Source organism: Chelmon rostratus, chromosome 2 (genome assembly GCF_017976325.1).
Source record: "Chelmon rostratus isolate fCheRos1 chromosome 2, fCheRos1.pri, whole genome shotgun sequence".
NCBI classification, from domain to species: Eukaryota; Metazoa; Chordata; class Actinopteri; order Chaetodontiformes; family Chaetodontidae; genus Chelmon; species Chelmon rostratus.
In genome coordinates this window covers 26897300-26916770 of record NC_055659.1, presented here as the reverse complement: position 1 = coordinate 26916770, position 19471 = coordinate 26897300, and the positions used below count along the sequence as shown (strand labels likewise).

The 19471-nt window shown below is 41.9% G+C and overlaps 3 protein-coding genes across 3 annotated transcripts; 1 reads left to right on the top strand and 2 right to left on the bottom strand.

The window, feature by feature from the left end:
- Nucleotides 1–1886: 1886 nt before the first annotated feature.
- ghrh (growth hormone releasing hormone) lies at nucleotides 1887–4224 on the bottom strand. Its single transcript, XM_041961285.1, has 6 exons — nucleotides 4142–4224; nucleotides 3795–3903; nucleotides 2901–3005; nucleotides 2379–2483; nucleotides 2116–2241; nucleotides 1887–1992 (listed from the first exon to the last, which is right to left on the bottom strand). Exons 2-6 carry the CDS (start codon nucleotides 3869–3871, stop codon nucleotides 1980–1982), a joined length of 426 nt encoding a protein of 141 aa, XP_041817219.1. The 5' UTR covers nucleotides 3872–3903; nucleotides 4142–4224; the 3' UTR covers nucleotides 1887–1979.
- An 896-nt stretch (nucleotides 4225–5120) lies between these two features.
- cdk5rap1 (CDK5 regulatory subunit associated protein 1) lies at nucleotides 5121–11928 on the top strand. The gene is made up of 13 exons (XM_041952678.1): nucleotides 5121–5999; nucleotides 6085–6188; nucleotides 6268–6302; nucleotides 6479–6579; nucleotides 6661–6871; nucleotides 6993–7113; nucleotides 7719–7949; nucleotides 8112–8209; nucleotides 8302–8357; nucleotides 9104–9234; nucleotides 9335–9484; nucleotides 10401–10541; nucleotides 10962–11928. The coding sequence occupies exons 1-13, from the start codon at nucleotides 5714–5716 to the stop codon at nucleotides 11109–11111; spliced, it is 1815 nt and encodes a 604-aa protein (XP_041808612.1). The 5' UTR covers nucleotides 5121–5713; the 3' UTR covers nucleotides 11112–11928.
- Nucleotides 10736–18307, bottom strand: LOC121617493 (bactericidal permeability-increasing protein-like). The gene is made up of 16 exons (XM_041952687.1): nucleotides 18208–18307; nucleotides 16169–16276; nucleotides 15963–16077; nucleotides 15729–15860; nucleotides 15483–15638; nucleotides 15316–15379; nucleotides 14466–14526; nucleotides 14295–14386; nucleotides 14001–14177; nucleotides 13862–13921; nucleotides 13614–13781; nucleotides 13461–13528; nucleotides 13314–13356; nucleotides 13169–13232; nucleotides 12071–12147; nucleotides 10736–11938 (listed from the first exon to the last, which is right to left on the bottom strand). Exons 2-16 carry the CDS (start codon nucleotides 16269–16271, stop codon nucleotides 11897–11899), a joined length of 1422 nt encoding a protein of 473 aa, XP_041808621.1. The 5' UTR covers nucleotides 16272–16276; nucleotides 18208–18307; the 3' UTR covers nucleotides 10736–11896.
- Between the last annotated feature and the right edge of the window lie 1164 nt (nucleotides 18308–19471).

Genomic DNA, 19471 nt, shown 5'->3' with positions numbered 1-19471 from the left:
TCGCTAACTCCCTCGTTTATTATTAGCCTTCATGATCACTGCGATCATCTGCTGCTGGTTTATTGGAGGTTTCAGGCAACAGCTGAGAGAAAATCAGGGATGCAGCGTTTGTCCATTACAACCCAAAGATCTGGAACAAATCACCTGTAGATATCAGGAGAGCAGCTCACTGAATATTTTTAAAAGAAAGCTAAAAACTGATATCTTCACTTTCGCCTTTAACTAGCTGTGACTTCCTGATACAGTAGGTAATGCAGCTATTTTTACCGTTGTGGCCACTGTGGCAGTTACAGAATAATATTAATGAGTGAAGCATAGTAGCATAGGTAGAGAAGAGTCAGAAAATAAGCAAACTGACTCTGTCTGTTATATAGCAATATTGAGATCTAAAGTTTCCCATTAGAAGGGCAAGCAGGGCTTATTTCTTCTTGAACTGTCTTTCTTTAACTCCAGCAGGGAAGCGGATTATTGTTCCAGGACCTCCAGGACCTGGACCTAAAGGGAATCCAGTCTTTTTTATGTTTTTTTTTTTTTTTAAATGTTATCAGTGATACCTGTGCTTCTCCTGCTGTGACAAGCCAAAATGTCTGCCATGAAAAAGGCCCTGAGGGTTTCCTGTGGCAAAACCTGAAGCACAGAACTAACAGGAGGGTGAGAGAAATATTAAGCACGTTCACTAAGCGCTCCCACAGTCCACAGTCAACATGAGTGGAAACACCTGTGCAGGAGATACAAAGCTTCTGAAAACACTGTGTTCCTCTGTTTTCTATCCAGGCTGGACCAGTTTGGATTATTTAACCTGAGACAATCCTGTACTGCTCTGAAGGGGGCGGGGCTCAGATGGAAAAAGTGATGTCACATACTTGTCTGCTCCAATCAGGATTTGACAGCATGTGAATCAGAATCTGATCTGTCTGACTGTTGGTGGGTTACTGAATGAACCCAACAGCTCTGATGAGGCAGATCAGATGAGTGTTTGAGCATTTAACTCTTACTAAATTGTACTCTGATTTCTGCTCATTTTTTCAAAAACATATAATGTTCACAATCAGTACTTAAGATTTGGAGCAAAGTTTTCAGAGGCTTTAAAAAATCATCAAAAACATTGTAAAAGTAAGTATATTGTCTACAAAATGTACCAATATATCTAAAGTAAAAATACTCATGTCATATCTTGTGATGTTAATTTTATATTGCTGGATAATATTACTTATGCATTCATGTCTAAGAAGCATTTTAATGAAGCTGGTTGAGGTGGGGCTGACTTTAAATAAAAAACGTTACATACTATTGGGTAATTTTATATATGTCATTATATATATATATAGTTTTACAATGTTTTTGGAGCATTCCACAATTTTTCAGTGTTTTGTTGCTCCTGTCCCAACTTTTTTGAAACATGTTGCTGCTTCAAATTGAAAATCAGCAGATATTTACTAAAATCAATGAAGGTGCTGAGGTGAAACATTAAATACATTGTGTTTGTACTGTTTTCAGTTGAGTCTCTGTCAAAAAGGATTAGCAAATCATCACATTCTGTTTTATTTACGTTTTACACAGCATCCCAGTTGTTTGATAGTTGTAACAACTAGCTGCCAAATACACATAGTGGTGTAAAAACTTGAATATTTCCCTCTGAATGGTGGTGAAGAATTAGAATAAGGTGGCATAAAATGAAAATACTCTAGTCACTCATTGTACTTTCCCCCACTGCTTAGTTCAGCATGGCCACAGTGCTTTTCAGAGTCTTGACTGAAGATTTCATTCATTCCATACTGACATGTCAGTAAACACCATCAGCGCCATTCTTTCCACAGTCATGAGCTGGGCTGCAGGTTTTCTTCACAGCTTTAATGGAAATACAAAAATGACAGGATCATTTTCACGTGGAAAGAACAGGCTGGAGGAAGTATAAGAAAACAAGCAGTGATGTTAAGAACAGTGCAGCGGCGAGGAGCTTCAGCCCGTCCACCTCAACATCAACTCAGCGGCCTGTAGAGAGGAAAGCCTCGGGTCAGTGGGAGACTAACGTCATTACACTTGAAAAGTCACATTAGTGTTTGTGAATGTTTTTGTTGGAGCTCTGAGCTCCCTGGCTGTAAGGCGTTGATTGACCTGGGCCTCAGGATGTTCCCGTGCACTCCTCTGTATCTCTGGTTGCTCTGGATGGACGTAAGGTCTTCTTTGTAGGTCCCTTCATAGATACCTGACTGACGTTTCACGTAGCTCTCACTCTCTTCTCTGTGGAAAGAAAACATCAACAGTTCACCCTTTGCTGCGTGTTCCTGCTGGTAACCTGAAAACACACAGCACACACAGCCTCGCTGCTTTGCCGGGTTTGCAGACTGAAGTGACATCACGCCTCTTGTGCCACCTACCCCAGCCGTTTGCCCATGATGGTCTGAAGGAACTTCCTGGCGGAGATTTGGCCCAGGACTTTCCTGTAACTGTTTGTAAAGATGGCATCAGCGTGGCGTCCTGAGCTAAAATCAGAAAGTGGAACATTTACGTCTGTTCAGATTTTACACAGCAGTACTCTTGAGTGGCAAAGACAAAGACAGGCAAATTGTAGTGCAATGACGCAACAACAGAAAGACCGGTAAAAGACTTATCTGTCATCTGTCTGGACATGTTGCAGTCCATTTACAAATGTCCATCTTAGAGGCTCAGTTCACCTGAATTACAAAAAAGCACATTTCTTCACTTGAGACTAATGATCCAGTTGTGCTGATAGTTTTGGTTTTACTTGCTCAGGTGCTGAGATATCCTTACTGTGTAACAAATGACAAAAGCAGTTCTATTCCCCTCTCCTTTACTGGGGTGACGACTGTTTTTTGTAGTAAACTGACCCTTTAAGCCATATTTGAGATCAGCCACTCAGTCCCTATGAACTAACTGACCGTAACTCTGCCAGCTCCTTGGGAGGACTCGTGTCTTCCTCCAGCTGCTCGGCCGGATTCTTCATAGAAGATGTCATCAGGATGGATGTGTCCCTCTGGCCAAACCTGAGAAATATCCCCGTTAACTAAATGAATGCAGAATGTCATATTCAAATATCTCCACACACATTATACCATTCTGATATGTAAATGTATTCAAATGTCTGCCCCGAACAGAAGCTGATTTAATTATTACACCGAGTTCTGATGGTGAAGACAGATTTTAGACAAAAAAAGAAAATAGGGTCCCCGATCTTTCTGCCAAAGCTCTTGTAAAATGATGTATTCTGATGCTTTGGCAGAGGACACTGTGATGAAGGTACTGAGTATAAATGTAACATTGTGACTAATGCAGACATCTTGACCCTTTTTAGCATAACAAGTGCAGAGGGCACAGCTATGACATGCAAAGCAACTAGTGAAAGGCTTAAAATATAGAGGGAGGGATATGGCCATTCTTCTCACCCTGACACATGAATCAAGTCATTGTCTCAAATCAGTGCGACGTTGCATTTCTCGTTACACATGTTCGTTTTCTGCTTGGAAACGTTGAAGTAACTTTATGTTTTCAAGCTTTCTGACCATTTTAGCTGTTCTATGAAGCTGAGCAATATTTCATGAGAGGGAGAATCTATGCAGTGAATTTTGTGTCCGGTTTTATTTTTCAATTCAAAAAATCTTTTATTCAGCCCAGTAATCTTCAACCACTTTTCAGTATTTCTGCTGCCATCGACATGCATCTACAAACCTGAAACGCTGATCTGACCAGTCAGAAGGAATTTAAATATCTTGAAAATGCTCCACTATGTAAATGAAGACAATGTAAAGAATTTTAGTAAATCTGGCAGGACTTACCTAATGGATGGGTAGAGGGGGGAGCCTGATAAAGACATGACCAGGCAACAAAACAGCAGCAGTGCAGATCTCTCCATCCTCACAGCTAGTCCTGGAGAAGAATGGACGGCTAGAATAAATGACAGGAGTAGAAATTACATTAGAAAAAAATGCTGAAACCACAGTTCCCCTCAACCAGCCTCATCGCTCTGCAGAAGGCACTGAAGTTGCAGCAGGCAGAGATGTATGCTATGATGGAAAACATCAACATTTCATTTCAAATATTAAAAAGGATCAAAGCACGGACGTGTAAAGGTTTATATACACATTTACATAATATACATTTGCACATGTGGTGGAAGAGTTACCTAGATATTTTGTGTAGTTCTGAGTGCCCTTGCAGTTCCTCTCTATTTGGAGCCCTCTGCTCTCCTCATCTCTCACTGCCAGGAAAGGACTGGACAAAAGAAACACTGTCTGTCATCCCTGCATCCATGGTCAGTTTATACTGAACCTGTAGCTCCCAGTCACTCCCACATCACACATGATCTCTCTCTCTCTCTCTCTCTCTCTCTCTCTCTCTCTCTCTCAGCTGAGCTATCTGCATGCTCTCTTTTTCTTTTTGTCACTCTCCGGCTTTCTCAAATTCAAGTTTGCTTCATTGGAAAGACCATAAATAACCACAGGAGTGCCAAAGTGTGTTGCACAAGGTTTACAATACAAGCATAATAATTCAGAATGTGGGCTAGTAACAAATTACTAGCCCACATAGAATTCTATAATGAAAGAAAAAAAAATTGGAAACGAATAGTTCAAAACAAATAACAAAATAATGTATTTGGATGAGATATAGTTTCTAGTATAGAAAATTACCAGCTCTATCGTATGCAGCCATTATTCAAATTGTTCTGCAAGAACAAAATGTCTACAACTATTGACTGCCAAGGAAATACAAACACGTGTGTTCAATGAAATCTGTTGGGGGAAAGCAAACAAACAACAAAAACGAGACAGAAATACCCCCATATATAAAAACGTAAAGCTGTTAAGTTTCATTAACTATTAGGGCTACGGACTTCATTGTTCCAAAGGTTGAGCCTGAGTTTTGGACCATAACGTGACGAAGAAATGTGAACTGTATCCCTCACAAACACGTGTTCAGCTTGTTAAGATTGTTTAAAGATTTAAATCGTTTGTTAAAAGGCCACTTCGATGCCATCGGCGAAGTCCGGAACCTTGTTCTACGTTAAGAATGTTGTTAGACGGACCATGAAGTTCGACGGAACGGGAAGCCATTTTTTTTGGCAAACGCACAGTCGGGATGCAAGAGAGTTATCTGATGTGTACTTCCACGTTTGTTGAGTCGGACACAGTTAAGTACTTAACTATCCTTTTGTCTGTCATGGCCTTCAGAATTGAACCGAACCGTGTAATAATAAAAACTGAGTAAGACGCTGAATTTGCTCGTGACACTGCGTCATGTCTGTAATCTTGAAATGCTGAGGGAAACCGCTGCATCTGTTTTACGCATGTTCACCTGAATTCAGGCTAATTTCAAACACTAATATTCTTTATGGTAGTTTTAGTAGTTATACAGTAGCTGATATAAGGTAGAATGTCTGCCACCGTTCACTATTACCCCGCAATATTCATATTTTTGGCAGATGAAGTCTTTTTCGGGCTTCTATACCGTCGCTTTGGAATGGAGAGATAGTGCTCTTGTTATTAAGACATATTTGCCTCCTCATAACATGAGTGGCGGAATGACATTAAACCAACACAGCTATCACTGAAACACACATGTAAATAGTAAGAAAAAACAGGGACAAAATGTTGGTTACTACGTATGCCAAAAGTAGGTAATACGGTATATGGTTGCTCAGTTAGAGGTAAACCCGACAGGTTTGCTCTTGTAGCTAACTAGCGTTAGCTAATTAACCATGGAATACCTCAGGACTTTAAAACGCTTGTTTATCATTGCCCAACATTGGACACCCATAAGGTGTATCCAGCCCAGGCACTGTTCTAATTTAGCTAAAACCAGTGTGACTTCTAGAGACAGAAGGACAACTGTAGACAAGTTCAGGTCCCAGATTTCCTCTGGTCCAAGTTTTCAGGATTTCATCAAAGGAGTTTCTGCTGGTAAGACTTATCCTGCAGATGAAGAGTACTGCGACACAGAGAGTTATCTTTCTGAAGACTTGGACATGGGGAATTCACGGAAAGGTTAGTCTGTGTCTCTGAAAACCATCAAGTTAATGCTGATTGTTTGGGACAAAGGCTGAACTGGTGTCTTGTTTTAATATTCCAGTGTATTTTGAAACATATGGATGTCAAATGAATGTGAACGACACAGAGATAGCCTGGTCCATACTACAGAGGAAGGGTTATCAACGCACGGTTGCCTTAAATGAGGTACAGAAGAGCTCTTTCTTTACACACTTTCAACATAATCTGTGTCAACAATTCACTAAAAGAACCATTGTGCTGACAGGCAGACGTCGTCCTACTGGTAACCTGCTCTATCAGGTAAGACCATGTTTCAAACTTTTAGGAATAACATGACAAACTGCTGTCTGACTGGATGACAGTCTCACAAGTGTTTAACCCAACCAAAAAACTGGGATTACAAGGTTTTCATGAGAGCACACAAACTACATCAGATGCACCAACCAATGGAGAAACCTCAACTCTTCTCTTAACAGAGAAAAAGCTGAACAAACCATTTGGAATAGACTACAACAGCTGACAGCTATGAAGAAGAGACGGCTGAAGACCCACACACCAATGAAAATTGGGATTTTAGGTAAGTTAGTTCATTAATGTGCACAAATTTGACTGTCTCAACAGAGGTTGCAAAGATATATTAATAGCTGTGTTTGTCCAGGCTGCATGGCAGAGAGGCTAAAGACGGAGCTTTTGGAGCGGGAGAAGCTGGTGGATGTTCTTGCTGGTCCAGACGCCTATCGGGACCTCCCCCGCCTCTTGGCTTTAGCTGACGGAGGTCAACAGGCAAGCAACGTGCTGCTGTCGTTAGAGGAGACCTATGCTGACATCATGCCTGTCCACCATGCTCCTCAGGGATACAGTGCTTTTGTGTAAGTGTAGAAGTTATTAGAAGGTTATTCACCCTTCACACCACCTCCTGTTTTCTACAGCAACACTTTGTCTTTATATTTTAACCTCTGATGACTTTGTGTTCATCTTTTGTGCTGGCAGATCCATCATGCGAGGCTGTGACAACATGTGCAGCTACTGCATTGTTCCCTTCACCAGAGGCAGAGAGAGGAGTCGACCTGTCTCCTCCATACTCGAGGAAGTCCGTATGCTGTCTGAGCAGGCAAGTTAACAGCCAACACGAGTCAGTCAGTTAAACTGCTACACCTGTTTCTAACAAGTGGACATGCTCTGATAGCAATACTAGAATAGGAAGGAAATATTTGTTTATTCTGAAGTTGATGCAGCAACAGGTTTCAAACAAGTTAGGGCAGGAGCAGCTAAAGACTGGGAAAGTTGTGGAACGCTCCAAAAACACCTGTTTGGATCATTCCACAGGTAAACAGGTTGATTGGTAACAGGTGATAGTATCATGATTGGGTATGAAAGGGGCATCCTGGAAAGGCTCAGTCGTTCACAAGCAATGATGGAGTGAGGTTCACCACTTTGTAAACACATGATTGTATAAAGGATGTTACAGGAACACTTTGTTAAACTGTTGTTGGTGAACACAGTTCATTTGCCAATGACTGCATTCTGTTTTTACTCATGTATGACACAGCATCCAGCTTTTTTGGACTCAGGGTTGAACACCTGTGCTGTACAGTGAAGTGAATAGCTGAGTCACTCTGTAGTTTAAGTTCCACACCGACAATGAATGTCTGTATTAGTGAATAGATAATTGCAGCTCTCTCTAACAGGTGTGTGTCTGGTGGATGTTTTGTTCAGGGTGTGAAGGAGGTGACTTTGCTGGGTCAAAATGTGAACAGCTACAGAGACACGTCAGAAGCACAGTTCTGTGGCTCAGACCTGACGCAGCTCAGCCGGGGCTTCAAGACCATCTACAAAACAAAACAGGGAGGTCTGCGCTTCTCCGACCTGCTGGACCGAGTGTCACGCATCGATCCTGACATGAGGATCAGATTCACCTCCCCTCATCCCAAGGACTTTCCTGACGAGGTACCTGATACACTTTACTCATGTTCGGTTCTGCTTAGAGAGCAGCTGCTGAATATGCATTCTCAAAAGCTCTATTTGCAACCCAGTGTTGATTTCCCAATTCTCTGTATAAACTTGGCTGAGTGAGGCCTGCTGACCTGGTCTGTGGGCTGCTGTTTGCAGGTTTTGCACCTAATTGCGGAGCGAAAGAACATTTGTCAGCAGATCCACCTTCCAGCCCAGAGTGGGAGCAGCAAGGTCCTCAAAGCAATGCGCCGCGGGTAAGAGGTCACGGTGCTGTTTTCCAAATTTTGATTTCTAAATCATCAAAGCAATATTTGAGAGAAAATATATTTTCTTGTAAAATTTACAGATACACGAGAGAGGCCTACCTTGATCTTGTGAAGAACATCAAGAAAGTTATCCCAGGTAGGCTACAAAAAGTATTCCTTTAATTTACACGGATGGAAAGTGTTGGAGCTATTTATCTATTTATTTATTTATTTATTGGTATTTAGGGTTGTTTAGTTTAGTATTTAGTTTTGTTAGTATTTAGATTTGATTATTCTTAATCAATTTATTTGATTTCATTATGATTAGTTTTCTGTTAGTATTCTGTTTATTTGTTTAGTATAGGTGTTTTCTTGTTTGTCATTTGTGGTTTTGTTTCATTTGGGCACGTTAGGGGGGCACCCGATGATATAAGTAGGGCTACGATAAGGGACCAGGGTGGGCAAATGGTTTTTTACTGGAGCGGGAGAAGCACTGTGGAATGTCTTTGTTCTTTGCTTGCTCGCTGTTTGGTTAAATAAACCATGTTTTTTGTTGAAATTGAACATTTGTTTGGACATTACATTTTTCCCATCCGCGTACACCACAAACCCATGGTGCAGCAGTGGCCCTTTGATTTTTTATAATTTGAAGTTTGGTTTGAAATTTTTTGTTGCTTGGACAAACGGCTACTACAGAAAGAGAACTAGAATATCCTACTCAAAAAATACTGTTAATGAAAAAAGTACTGTTGTCAAACAATAAGATTCTTAACTGTGTGGGGGAAAAAATCCCCTGTGATAAAATAAATTAAAGAGCATTTGCCTTGGTAGCGTCATCTTGCTAAGGTAGTGTGTGTGGTCTTTGTTTAACATGAATGACGTGTGTGTGTGTGTGTGTGTCAGAGGTGAGTCTCAGCAGCGACTTCATCTCCGGCTTCTGTGGTGAAACAGAGGACGACCACCAGCAGACTCTGTCTCTGATCAGAGAGGTGGGCTACAATGTGGGATTCCTGTTTGCCTACAGTATGAGACAGGTGAGCTCTAGTGTGTTTGTGGTGTCTGCCAGACCAACTGAATCCAAGCCGCTTAGTTGTAAATGTCTTTTGTTCCCGGCTCCGTGGTTTTCTCACTCAGAAAACCCACGCCTTCCATCGGCTACAAGACGACGTGCCAGCAGAGGTGAAGCAGCGGAGGCTGGAGGAGTGTATCAGTGTGTTCAGAGAGGAAGCTGCAAGGGTCAACGCTGCTCTCATCGGCAGCACACAGCTCGTCCTGGTGGAGGGAGTGAGTACTGCACACATGACTGACAAAACCCTCAAAGGACACATGGTTTAGAAAATGCATGTATGGATATTAATAACTACAATTATCTGAAACTTTATTAGTTTTTCTCTCAAAGCAGATCCAACTGCAAAGGTAGCGCTGCCTCTCTGCACACCCACTTATGTTATAGATATGATATGGCACTGGCTAATTTCTGAGAAAAGTGTGGATAATAAGGCGCAATAATCATAGTTTCATTGTTTTTAGTGTTGCTCTAAAGATGGCTTGGCACCGTGTCAGTGTGGATGGATTGCTGATTCTGTTGATTCTGTCCCCTGACTGTTCCTCTAGTGCCAACACAAGGTTCACATTTGTAGTTTTAAGTGAAATGTCTCAACAACAACCGGATGACTTGCAGTGAAATTTGGCACATTCATGTCCCACTCAGGATAAAGTATAATAAATGTGGTCACCCCTTAACCTTCATCTAGCACCGTCATCAGGTCAAATTTTGAATTTGCCCAATTTGCTTTATGACTTAATTATTGGCAAACTAATGACACTCCCATCAGCCTCAGCTGCACTTTCTGTTTTGTGCAATTTAGTATATGGTAGCATGCTAATATGCTAAACTAAGATGTTGAACATGGCAAACATTACACCTGCTTGGCCTCATCATGTTAGCATGGTAGCATTAGTATTTAACTGCAGCCTTACAGAGCCACAAGCACGGCTGTACTTTCTGACTGATGCTTTACCCTCATTCCAGTGTGTGAGGGAGAGGACTGACTGACTCCTATAGAAATGCAGCAATTAAATGAGTAATGTGTAACACTGCTTACCATGGATAAAAGTAGCAGTCCTGTACCATTGTACTGGGTTGCTGTAACCTGTTACCAGGCAACAGCGCTCATCTCTGGTTTCCCTTTTTATGCAGGAAAGTAAAAGATCTGCCAAGGACATGTGTGGGAGAACTGACGGCAATATCAAAGTGATTTTCCCCAAAGAAGGTGTTTCTGTTCAGCCTGCAGAGTCCAACGCTGCACCGGTCAATGCTGGAGACTACGTCCTGGTGAAGGTAGGGTTTGGTTCCTACAGATAGTTCGTCTTCAAAGAGTCAACACCTTGATACATTTTTGTTGAAGACGCAGCCTGAGTGGTAGATATTAGTTTAGTTTTACAGATAAACTGGTATTACTAATTTCTCCTTTTTTTCCCTCTGTGCTATTCTCACTGGTTTAAATGGGTGAGGCAACAATCAGGATATAGGTGTTCAGATGTAGGCACGCCTTTAATAACATTATGTAAAGCACATGTGACACACCAAACGTCACAAAAAAGGTAACAAGATCCAAGCATGAAAAAAGCATTTCCTGCCAGTCAGTGGTACAGTAGGAGGACATAATTTCAAGTCAAGTGCTTAAAGGTATTATCTGACACTGTCGGACATTTCATCAGTCCCTCATCCATTCCCCGATATTTTGCGTATTTGATACAGGTATTGTCGGCGAACTCCCAGAGCCTGAGAGGCCGGGCCCTCGCTCACAGCTCCCTCGGAGGCACGGTGCAGCACCGTGAGACTCTGCCCAGGCGCCAGCTTGACCGACGTGTGGCCTCAGACTCGGCCATGACTGAAACATGCCCTTGACTGGCCCAGGTGACACCACTGGAAACACACCCTTCTGTTTTTGGGGGAATACTAGCACACTTCCATCTTCTGTTGAATGACTTTGAAGGCACATGAAGGTGGCTTTACATGAATTTTGATCATCTTGCAGTCACACTGGACTGCTGTGAAAACTGCAATGTGTTATTTATACTGTCAGTGGTAATAAACTGCCTAAGATCCTGAACCCTGTGAGGATGATGTGAATTATAGCGTCTTATACAAACTACTGTGACTGATTTGTTTTGTCTGAAGCAGCGGTGCTTGATTGATATCTTGGCATTTTTTATAGGACTCTGCAAACTGCAGTAAAAATGTCACGGATCAGCGAATTTGCAGAATCGCTCCGTGAGCTGCAAAGTCAGAAAGTTTGAGAAAGAATTTGCCCAAAGTCAGCAGCAGAAAGTGCTGTGATCTGCTTTAAGGAGCATGTTATTACAAAAAGATGATTGTGGTGACAAACAGCAAACCCTGTCCTGACTGTCCTGTTATGATACGACTGCAGTGACCCTGTTGGAAAATTTCACTTCCCCCATCTATATTTTATATAAAGAAAGCCTGAGTTCAGATTGTAAAGAGAAGAAAAGTGAGATAAAAAACAGAACAATCATATAGATATGACGAGGATACAAACATATTTCTCCGGCTTACAGAGTACATGATTCATTTTTTTCTTTAAATTTTCTGTCGGGTAGTTGCACTCTGGCTGTGATTATATCTTCATGTGCAGCGCAGAAATGAATCCTGGGAGTTTCCAGAAGTGGCGTTCAATTGGTGAACTCAACATCTGTCCCAATCAGAATATAGTCCTAGAAAAAAAAACAGCACAGCAGCAGCAGTTAGGACTTCTGTTCATTCTGCCCTCATTAAAATCCACGTAGCACAATAAATGTCGCTTGCTCGGAAACATGCAGTTTTATTGAATATGTCCAGTCTCTGACCTTCAGGACCTGAAGCTGGGTGTTCACAAGCTTCGTCTTTCCAAGCGCAGGTAGCGGGTATCCCTTGGCAAGTTGAACTATGAAACAAAATTCAAAAATGTAGATAAACTAAGAATCCAACGAGGCAGACATTAGAATGATACTATCTGCAGAAAATTTTAATAAATAATACATTTGGATTACTGTACACAGAATGCAGCTCAAAGTGCTTTACAGATAATCATAAAATAGATAAATAGAAACAAGGAATACAGCAAATTCAACACACAAGATAAAAATAAACATCAAGAGGAATAAATGAGGAAGTAAAGCTGGTGCAATCTGTTGACGATGAAAATGAAAGAACAAAAACAAAAATATGGACACCAGCAATGTGCATGGAGGTTTTCTAAATGTACATATATGATGTTAATGATACAAAGTTATTTAAAAAGGCCAGCCAAGTTTGCCTTTCTAATCCTGCAGTGACCTCCTGGGTGCATGAAAAACAAGTTGCGAACACAAAATGGACACATCGTCAACTTTTAACTTGATTTGGTAAACTTATTTGCAGACAGTTGCTTATTTACGCATCCAGCATTTAGAGATTATTCACTTGGGGTTGTGTTTCTAGCCAGCTGGAGAATTTTATTTCTGATTTTTATATATTTTTTTGTTATTTATTTTATTCTCTTTTAGCTGTGTAACGCCTAGGTGCTATCTGTGTCTGTCTGCTCATTGCTCATTGGTGTTGAGCAGGTCGTGTACTGTCAGTTTTTAGAGCTCTGTGCTGAAAACAGCTGCCGGCTGCGATGAGAGTGAACCAAAACAATAAAGTTGCAGCCGGACAGCGAGACAATGGGCTGTTAGTCACATAAAGCTGGAGGAGAGCTGCAGATTCAGATCATAATTCTCTGCAGGTTCGTCACTACAAGTGCCCTCTTTCACATTGTGACATTGTTTTCACGTTGTCATTGTCACTGACGTCTTGTTTCTGGTTTATACACATGCTCACTCCTCTGATTCAGAGTTCTGAGTCATCTGAAGCCTGCCGATAGAGCATTTAATGACGTGTTATCTAGTTCTTATAGAGCACAAAGTGAAAATGCCAGAACTCACCATTCAGTGTAGGTATCACTACCAGTTTGAGGACCACTTGGAGGATGCTGTCCAGGGATCTGACCTGCAGGGTGGGGTTAGGGTTAGCCTGTTAGCTTGGCACTGATGGTGCACATTGTGACTCATGTTAGAATGCAGCTCTCACCTGAAACTCTCCCACATAGCTTGTCCCCAGGGTCAGACTCATTCTGTGCAAATTAGGCAAAATTAGACTGTGATGTTCATTTTTGCGAGGACCTTTTGGCCCCTTTTTTCTCTTCTGAGAGCAAATAGTGATTTTTCAGTGACTCACTTGTTTAGGGAGACAGCTCCAGCCACCCTCACTTCGCTGACGAACACTCGGGCGCTGACACTGGTCTCCTGTTAAAGACAAGATGGTGAGGAAGTTCTAGAGTTGGTCTAAACCACACAAGTGGCCCGTCGTCGTGTCAGCTGCATAACCTACCAAGTTTAGGACGAAGAGAGGGGTCAGTGTGGTGTTGGGTTGGATAGCGTAGGCCGTCACCGTGCCGGTGGCCTGGATTGTCACGTTGTTTGGTTCAAAAGAGATGACGGGAGTCTTCGCCGTCTTCACCATCAGCTTCATCATCAGACCTGGGAAGCGCTTGGCAATCTGAAAATACACAGTGATACAGCTGAAAGGCTTCCAGCGAAGGTAATGATTCTTCTAAAGGCAGCGGACTGTCTGGTCACCTGCGGGATGAAGGCGCCGAACGTTCTGGTGTTGAGTCGGATGGGAGAGCCTTGTGGAATCTGTGGTGACAGAGCCAGGAAGGTGTTAGATCAGTGCGATGGCAGGAAAAGTAGACTGATTCTGGAGGTTGAAGCTCACCATGTCGTCGGTGACGTACAGGCTGAGGGCTCCGGCTTTGTGGTAGACGAAGGCTGCAGAGTTGGTAGTGAAGGCGGACAGGCCCATGTACAACATGTTGTTGTTCTGGGGTGGCAGGGAAAAGGCTGTGGGGGAGAACGGAGACTCCTGATGCTTCCCAATGTTGTAAAATTCACCCTAAGTGACAAAGAAACAGCAGAAACAGAAAAGTTGTGTCACAACTGTCTATTTTTCTAAGCAGACTGAGGCTTCAGATATATCAAACGTACAGTATAACAGTATAAAATTCTTTACCTTCAAGCCAAAGTCTATGTAAGAATCAGAAACTGTGGGCGATGACACCATAGAATATTCAATCTCTGCATACTGGTCCACCTGGGCTACAACTGCAGGAAGGTAGAAAGTCTGTCAGACACTCAGCATCAATGAAGCATCCAAATATTTGACAGAAAGACAATATTTTACCGTTGAGAGTTTTCAATTTAGGGTTCAAATCAGATATGGCCTCAACCACCAGAGGGCAGATCTGCAACAGAGAACAGAGAAGCTCTATTCCCAGACTGAAGAGGAAAAAACTCTATACTTCTACTGCACTACATCTGAGGGGGGAAAATCGTACTTTTTACACTTTTTAGTTTGTAGTAAATTCACAAAATAACACTTGACATAAAAATGCACTCAATAAGCTTTTAAAATACAGTACATTGCCTTGTGGCCTGTGTGCTGCTGGGGCTCCTTGACACGTTTCAGATGAGCTGTGAGCAGCTCTTATGAAATAACTGTTCAAGCCCCAGAAAGGTAAAATTGTCCAGTATTTCACAAAAAAGAAAGTTTATTGAAAAGCCTAAAAAATGAAAACCTTGGCGTGTGTGTTTGTGTGTTTGTTTTCCTTCTTTCCTCTCCTCTTAATCATCCCACGAGACAATTTATCTTATGACCTCTTGGATCACAGCCTAAACCCTAAACTTGGGAACCACTGGACTGAACCACCAAACGGCATCAAACTAGTTAAAACTAGCTCCACCTCAACCAGCTAGAACAGTAAAATACATCAATACATTGATATTAACAACTGAATAACTTAATAACACTCTCAAAACCAGCACTTTAAGCACATTTACTTGATAATACTTCTGCGCTTTTGCGTGAGTATGAATTCGAGTGAAGTAGTTCACTTGTGAATAAGTATTTTCACATTGTCTTCTTGGTATTTTACTTTGATAAAGGATGTGAATACTTCTTCCGTGGCTTCCTTGTGGCAGAAGAAGATACTTTGTGAATACAACCCCAGGGTGTGATGTGGGTTTGCTCTCACCTGTTTCTGCATTGAATTTCGTAAAGCCCTTCCAATGGATTTCCGGAAGAGATTGTACAGCCAGCTGAAACAGAAATCAACCGCCGTGGTCATAAGGGGATAATGCAGCACGTCGAGCATGACGAGTACACCAGGAAACTTCCATCAAACGTAGTGCCCGGGCTTACCTGGCTCCACCGTGGAATTTGACGTTCACGCTGCCGACAGCGGCATCACACTTGGCGATACTGACCTCAGGGTGGCCCGTCTCATCATTCTTGATGGCGATACTTGTAGCGACGGTGAGTCCGTTCACATTCAAATCAAAAGAGCCGCTGTCCTTTCTGTTAAGAGAGAGGGGTCACTGCTGCAGCAGAAATGTCACAAAATGGATTTAAGCGTGCTGTATAAGGAAGGAAGCTCCTCTCACTCACATTACTCGGAGGTACTTGACCCTCCAGTTTCCACGCAGACTGATGAAGGCATTACCAATGGACAGTCTGACACCCGTCCCAGGAACCAGACCCACTGCAGACTGTGGTAATCCCACATTCACTACTTGCAAACTGGCAGAAACAATGTGCTTGTTTGTAAAGACACCTGGGAAAAATACCTTGCTTATTGCAGTCTCAGAATTTACAGGAGTGTTGGATGAACGGGTGCCTTACTTTGACAGGCTGTACCTGACCTTGCCAATGGGAGACACCCTCTCTTTGCCTGACATATCTGGGATTTTGATGCTTTTGAGCCTCTGCTGGATTGAAGCCATCCCCAGTTGTCTGCCTAGCAAAAGGCAAAAAGCGATTCGGTGATGAAACTCCGGAGAGATCGTTATTATTCAACTAAAAGAGGAACCTGGTGCTGTAATGCTTACCATATTCAAGGCCCTTTTCTGTTAGTTTGACCTTTACCCCAGGATTGGTGCTCAAGGCCAGCGGAATCAAAGCCACCAGAGCCACCCACCAACGCAGGGACATCTCGACTGTTGAGAGATAAAAAGATCAACAGCTTTTTTCTGATTCTGACCTTAAACCGTTACTGCTCCTGTGTGCTTGCCGTGCTTGCTGTTAAGCAAGGAACGGTTGGGAAACACAAGTGTTTTTCCTTTTTATCACACATGACTAGCTCCTTGTTCTTCACGGATATATCGCATTCGTGGTTGAGAGGCATACATGAACGTATATTAGCAGAGCTTCCCCTTGAAGCACAGCACCTTCTTTCTTTTAATTATTGTCCTCTTTTACTACCCTGAACACATCATCATTTATTATTGATCAGAATTTGTTGTAACAATCTGAAAAGTAGCCACAGCTTTCAAAGCAAATGCAGTTCAGTAAAGAATACGTTTCCTCTGTGATGAAGTGCAGTTGAAGTACAGAGATACTCAAGTGAAGTACAAGTACCTGGAATGTGTACTTAAGTATTTGGTTACATTCCACCACTGAGTACAAGCCTGCAGGACATGACTGACAGGAAACTGACCCTCCAAACTGTTCCCAAGACCAAGACCATCCAGGATGCTTCCATCTTGGCTGCATGTTTAGATTTTTTTTAACTCATTTTTCCAAACAGTACGAAGACTGGAGGAGCCACAGTGTATTCAGATTTGTGGAAGCTTTGGAAGAATTAATCAGATTCTGTACTTCACTAAAAATGCCGATACATTCATGTAAAAATACTCCAATACTATTAACAAAATGTACTTGACATATCAGAGATAAAATGACCTTTGTTGCAGAAAAAGGGCCCTGGGACTCATTTATTCATATACACCTTAAATGTGACAAGGGGCCCCAAGCTATGAAGCCATAAAACCACTGGTTTAACCTTTAACAGTGAATTGCTATTTTATAAGCTCATCATGTTTTTAAAAATAAGATCTCAAGTAAATTGCAAACCTCAAAATTGTCTTGAAGTACAGTATTTGAATGAATGTACTTTCCACCGTGGCTGTGGCTTGTGGCTTGTTGCTTCAGTGGAGGCTCGTGAAAGAGCTGACTGTCAGTGCAGCAGAAGAAACCACATGACCGCATGATTCAATCAGGCTGAGATTAAAGGCCCATGCCTTGTCCGTTTTCAATATGGATGTTTGAATCAGAGTAGAAATCTTTTACAGATAGAAAACATTCAAATCATTACAATTCAAGACCCAATTACAATATTTCCGGGTTCAGCAAACAAACACTGTGGCTGTCCTGTGCTATTTTTACCGAAATCAAGACCTCAATCAGCGGAGGAATGAAAAAAGTCTAACCAGTTCTAACCCTAATGCTTTGTTTTCTCCTGGTGTTGTTACTTGAACTTGAATAGCCTGTTGTATGTGTGAAGAGCAGATTTAGACTCCGAGCTTGTCTTAAGAACAGACTGAATTGACAAAATGTGAGGCGTGTGACTAGCAGTGGAAAGCTCTCCTATGAATGGTTTTATGTGGGTCAGTGGAGGGAGAAGGTGCGTTATTTTCTGTATTTGGATGCACAACAGGCACGGCATTTCAGAATCTGTGCATGCCGAGACATCAGCAAATCATTTCTCCCTAAGCAGTTACGTATACTTCATCTAAATGTACATCTCAAAACACTGACAATGCACAAAACATTAGGTACATCCTTCTTGATCTGGGTTGCACCCTCTTACACAGTTTTTCAACACGTAGTACTTGTTTGCTTCTAAATGTATCTAATCTTTCTGCACGCTTTCTGCACGAAGTTGACTAGCACATCTTTCCCACCGAACACATCACGATCGATGAGACACCTCAGTACGGTTTCTCCCTCACTTTTCCAGATACCGCAGTTCAAGGTGGGTTTGCAGATAATGTGGTAGATATTTTGACCACAGTGTTAAAGATTAAGAAAATCTTGAAAATATATGTGTAAATCTGGCTGTATACCGTGAATATACACCCACTCTTACCTGAAGAAGTGGTTTTTCAGGACCAGGCGCTTTCTGCTGTCTCAGTCTGTCTACCAACAAGGCCGAGTGAAAGAGGAAGGGCAGGCACATGCCTTTTAATTCACTCAATCAGGAACTAAAGCTGGCTCAGGGACCGTCCCGGATGAAGCAACAATTCCTTCATCAGTTTCTGCTACTTCACTCCAGTGCGCTCTAATAATCTCTTCAAAACCACAAACTACTATCAGTGTTCTTATCTGAGCCTTGCTTGCATAAAAAAACAAGCTGAAAGCTAAAGTTTTAACAGCTCGACATGGTTTTGCACAGGTTTTGGCTTGTGCTGTGGCTAGTAGGTTTGTTATCAAGTTACATATATGAATTTCCAGTCAATTGTAATCTATGAGGAAGTAAGCACAAAACAGGACATTGTGTTATATTATTTTACAATTCTCTTATTTCAGTGGTTTCCATCATTACACACAATGTGGTAATACAATCTAAAGCCATGCTGTCCTTCCTCTGCTCAGCAGAAACACAGCTGCCTGAGTGGAATGGTTAGGAGCTGCACTGTAATTGTTACGTGCTTGTTAGTAGGTTTCAAGGTATTTCACTTTTTCAGAAACGGAAATTTCAAAAGGTTTACTTTTCAAAACACTGAAATAAGAATATTTCATTGTCAGGATGATTGACCTCTTTTGTCACATCCTTGAATTGAAGGTAAACCAACAATCTGTAGAGAGCTAGTTGCCTAGCATATTGACTATCATGCAATCGTATTGTTAGAAACATAAATACTTTATTGGGATTGTTCTTACTAGTCTTGACTTGGACATATGATGCTGATGAACTTATTGCATCTGCTATGAAATAACAAGTTACTACTTAGGCAGCTGTGTGTCAGTAACTTTTGTGACAAACCCAATGAAGCTTGTGTTTTATGAGCAGGTAAAATTTCTTGCAGAAACTAGATTCTGCTGTGCAAATCAAGAGGATCCTACACCAGCTATATAAATCTGGGCAGGGAAAGTGAGAGAGCAGGGCACGACTATCACTGAGGTGACCCGAACAAGGCCCCTTACCCCCATCTGCTCAGAGGCTGGCAGATCAAACTGAGGTTGTACTGGTTGTACTAGACAGCCGCCAGGTGTGAATGTATGTGTGTGTGTGTGAACAGAGTGGGACTGAGAAAAAGACCACTGTTTTCAGTGGTACTTCCCTAAAATGAAACGGCTTGAAACAGCTTCCATGCTTTCTAAAGCTTGTCCTGATCAACTCATTTGACATG

What these genes read in the sequence shown, in the direction of transcription:
- ghrh (XM_041961285.1), bottom strand. Translation starts at nt 3,871, where the DNA reads ATGGAGAGATCTGCACTGCTGCTGTTTTGTTGCCTGGTCATGTCTTTA. An exon ending in CCCCTCTACCCATCCATTAG is followed by an intron (nt 3,006 to 3,794) that starts GTAAGTCCTGCC and finishes GATATTTCTCAG; the next exon opens with GTTTGGCCAGAGGGACACAT. An exon ending in ATCATGGGCAAACGGCTGGG is followed by an intron (nt 2,242 to 2,378) that starts GTAGGTGGCACA and finishes TTCTTTCCACAG; the next exon opens with AGAAGAGAGTGAGAGCTACG.
- cdk5rap1 (XM_041952678.1), top strand. Translation starts at nt 5,714, where the DNA reads ATGGAATACCTCAGGACTTTAAAACGCTTGTTTATCATTGCCCAACAT. An exon ending in AATGAAAATTGGGATTTTAG is followed by an intron (nt 6,580 to 6,660) that starts GTAAGTTAGTTC and finishes GTGTTTGTCCAG; the next exon opens with GCTGCATGGCAGAGAGGCTA. An exon ending in TTGCCTACAGTATGAGACAG is followed by an intron (nt 9,235 to 9,334) that starts GTGAGCTCTAGT and finishes TTTCTCACTCAG; the next exon opens with AAAACCCACGCCTTCCATCG.
- LOC121617493 (XM_041952687.1), bottom strand. Translation starts at nt 16,271, where the DNA reads ATGTCCCTGCGTTGGTGGGTGGCTCTGGTGGCTTTGATTCCGCTGGCC. An exon ending in ACATAGACTTTGGCTTGAAG is followed by an intron (nt 14,178 to 14,294) that starts GTAAAGAATTTT and finishes TTTGTCACTTAG; the next exon opens with GGTGAATTTTACAACATTGG. An exon ending in CCCAGCTTCAGGTCCTGAAG is followed by an intron (nt 11,939 to 12,070) that starts GTCAGAGACTGG and finishes TTTTTTTTCTAG; the next exon opens with GACTATATTCTGATTGGGAC.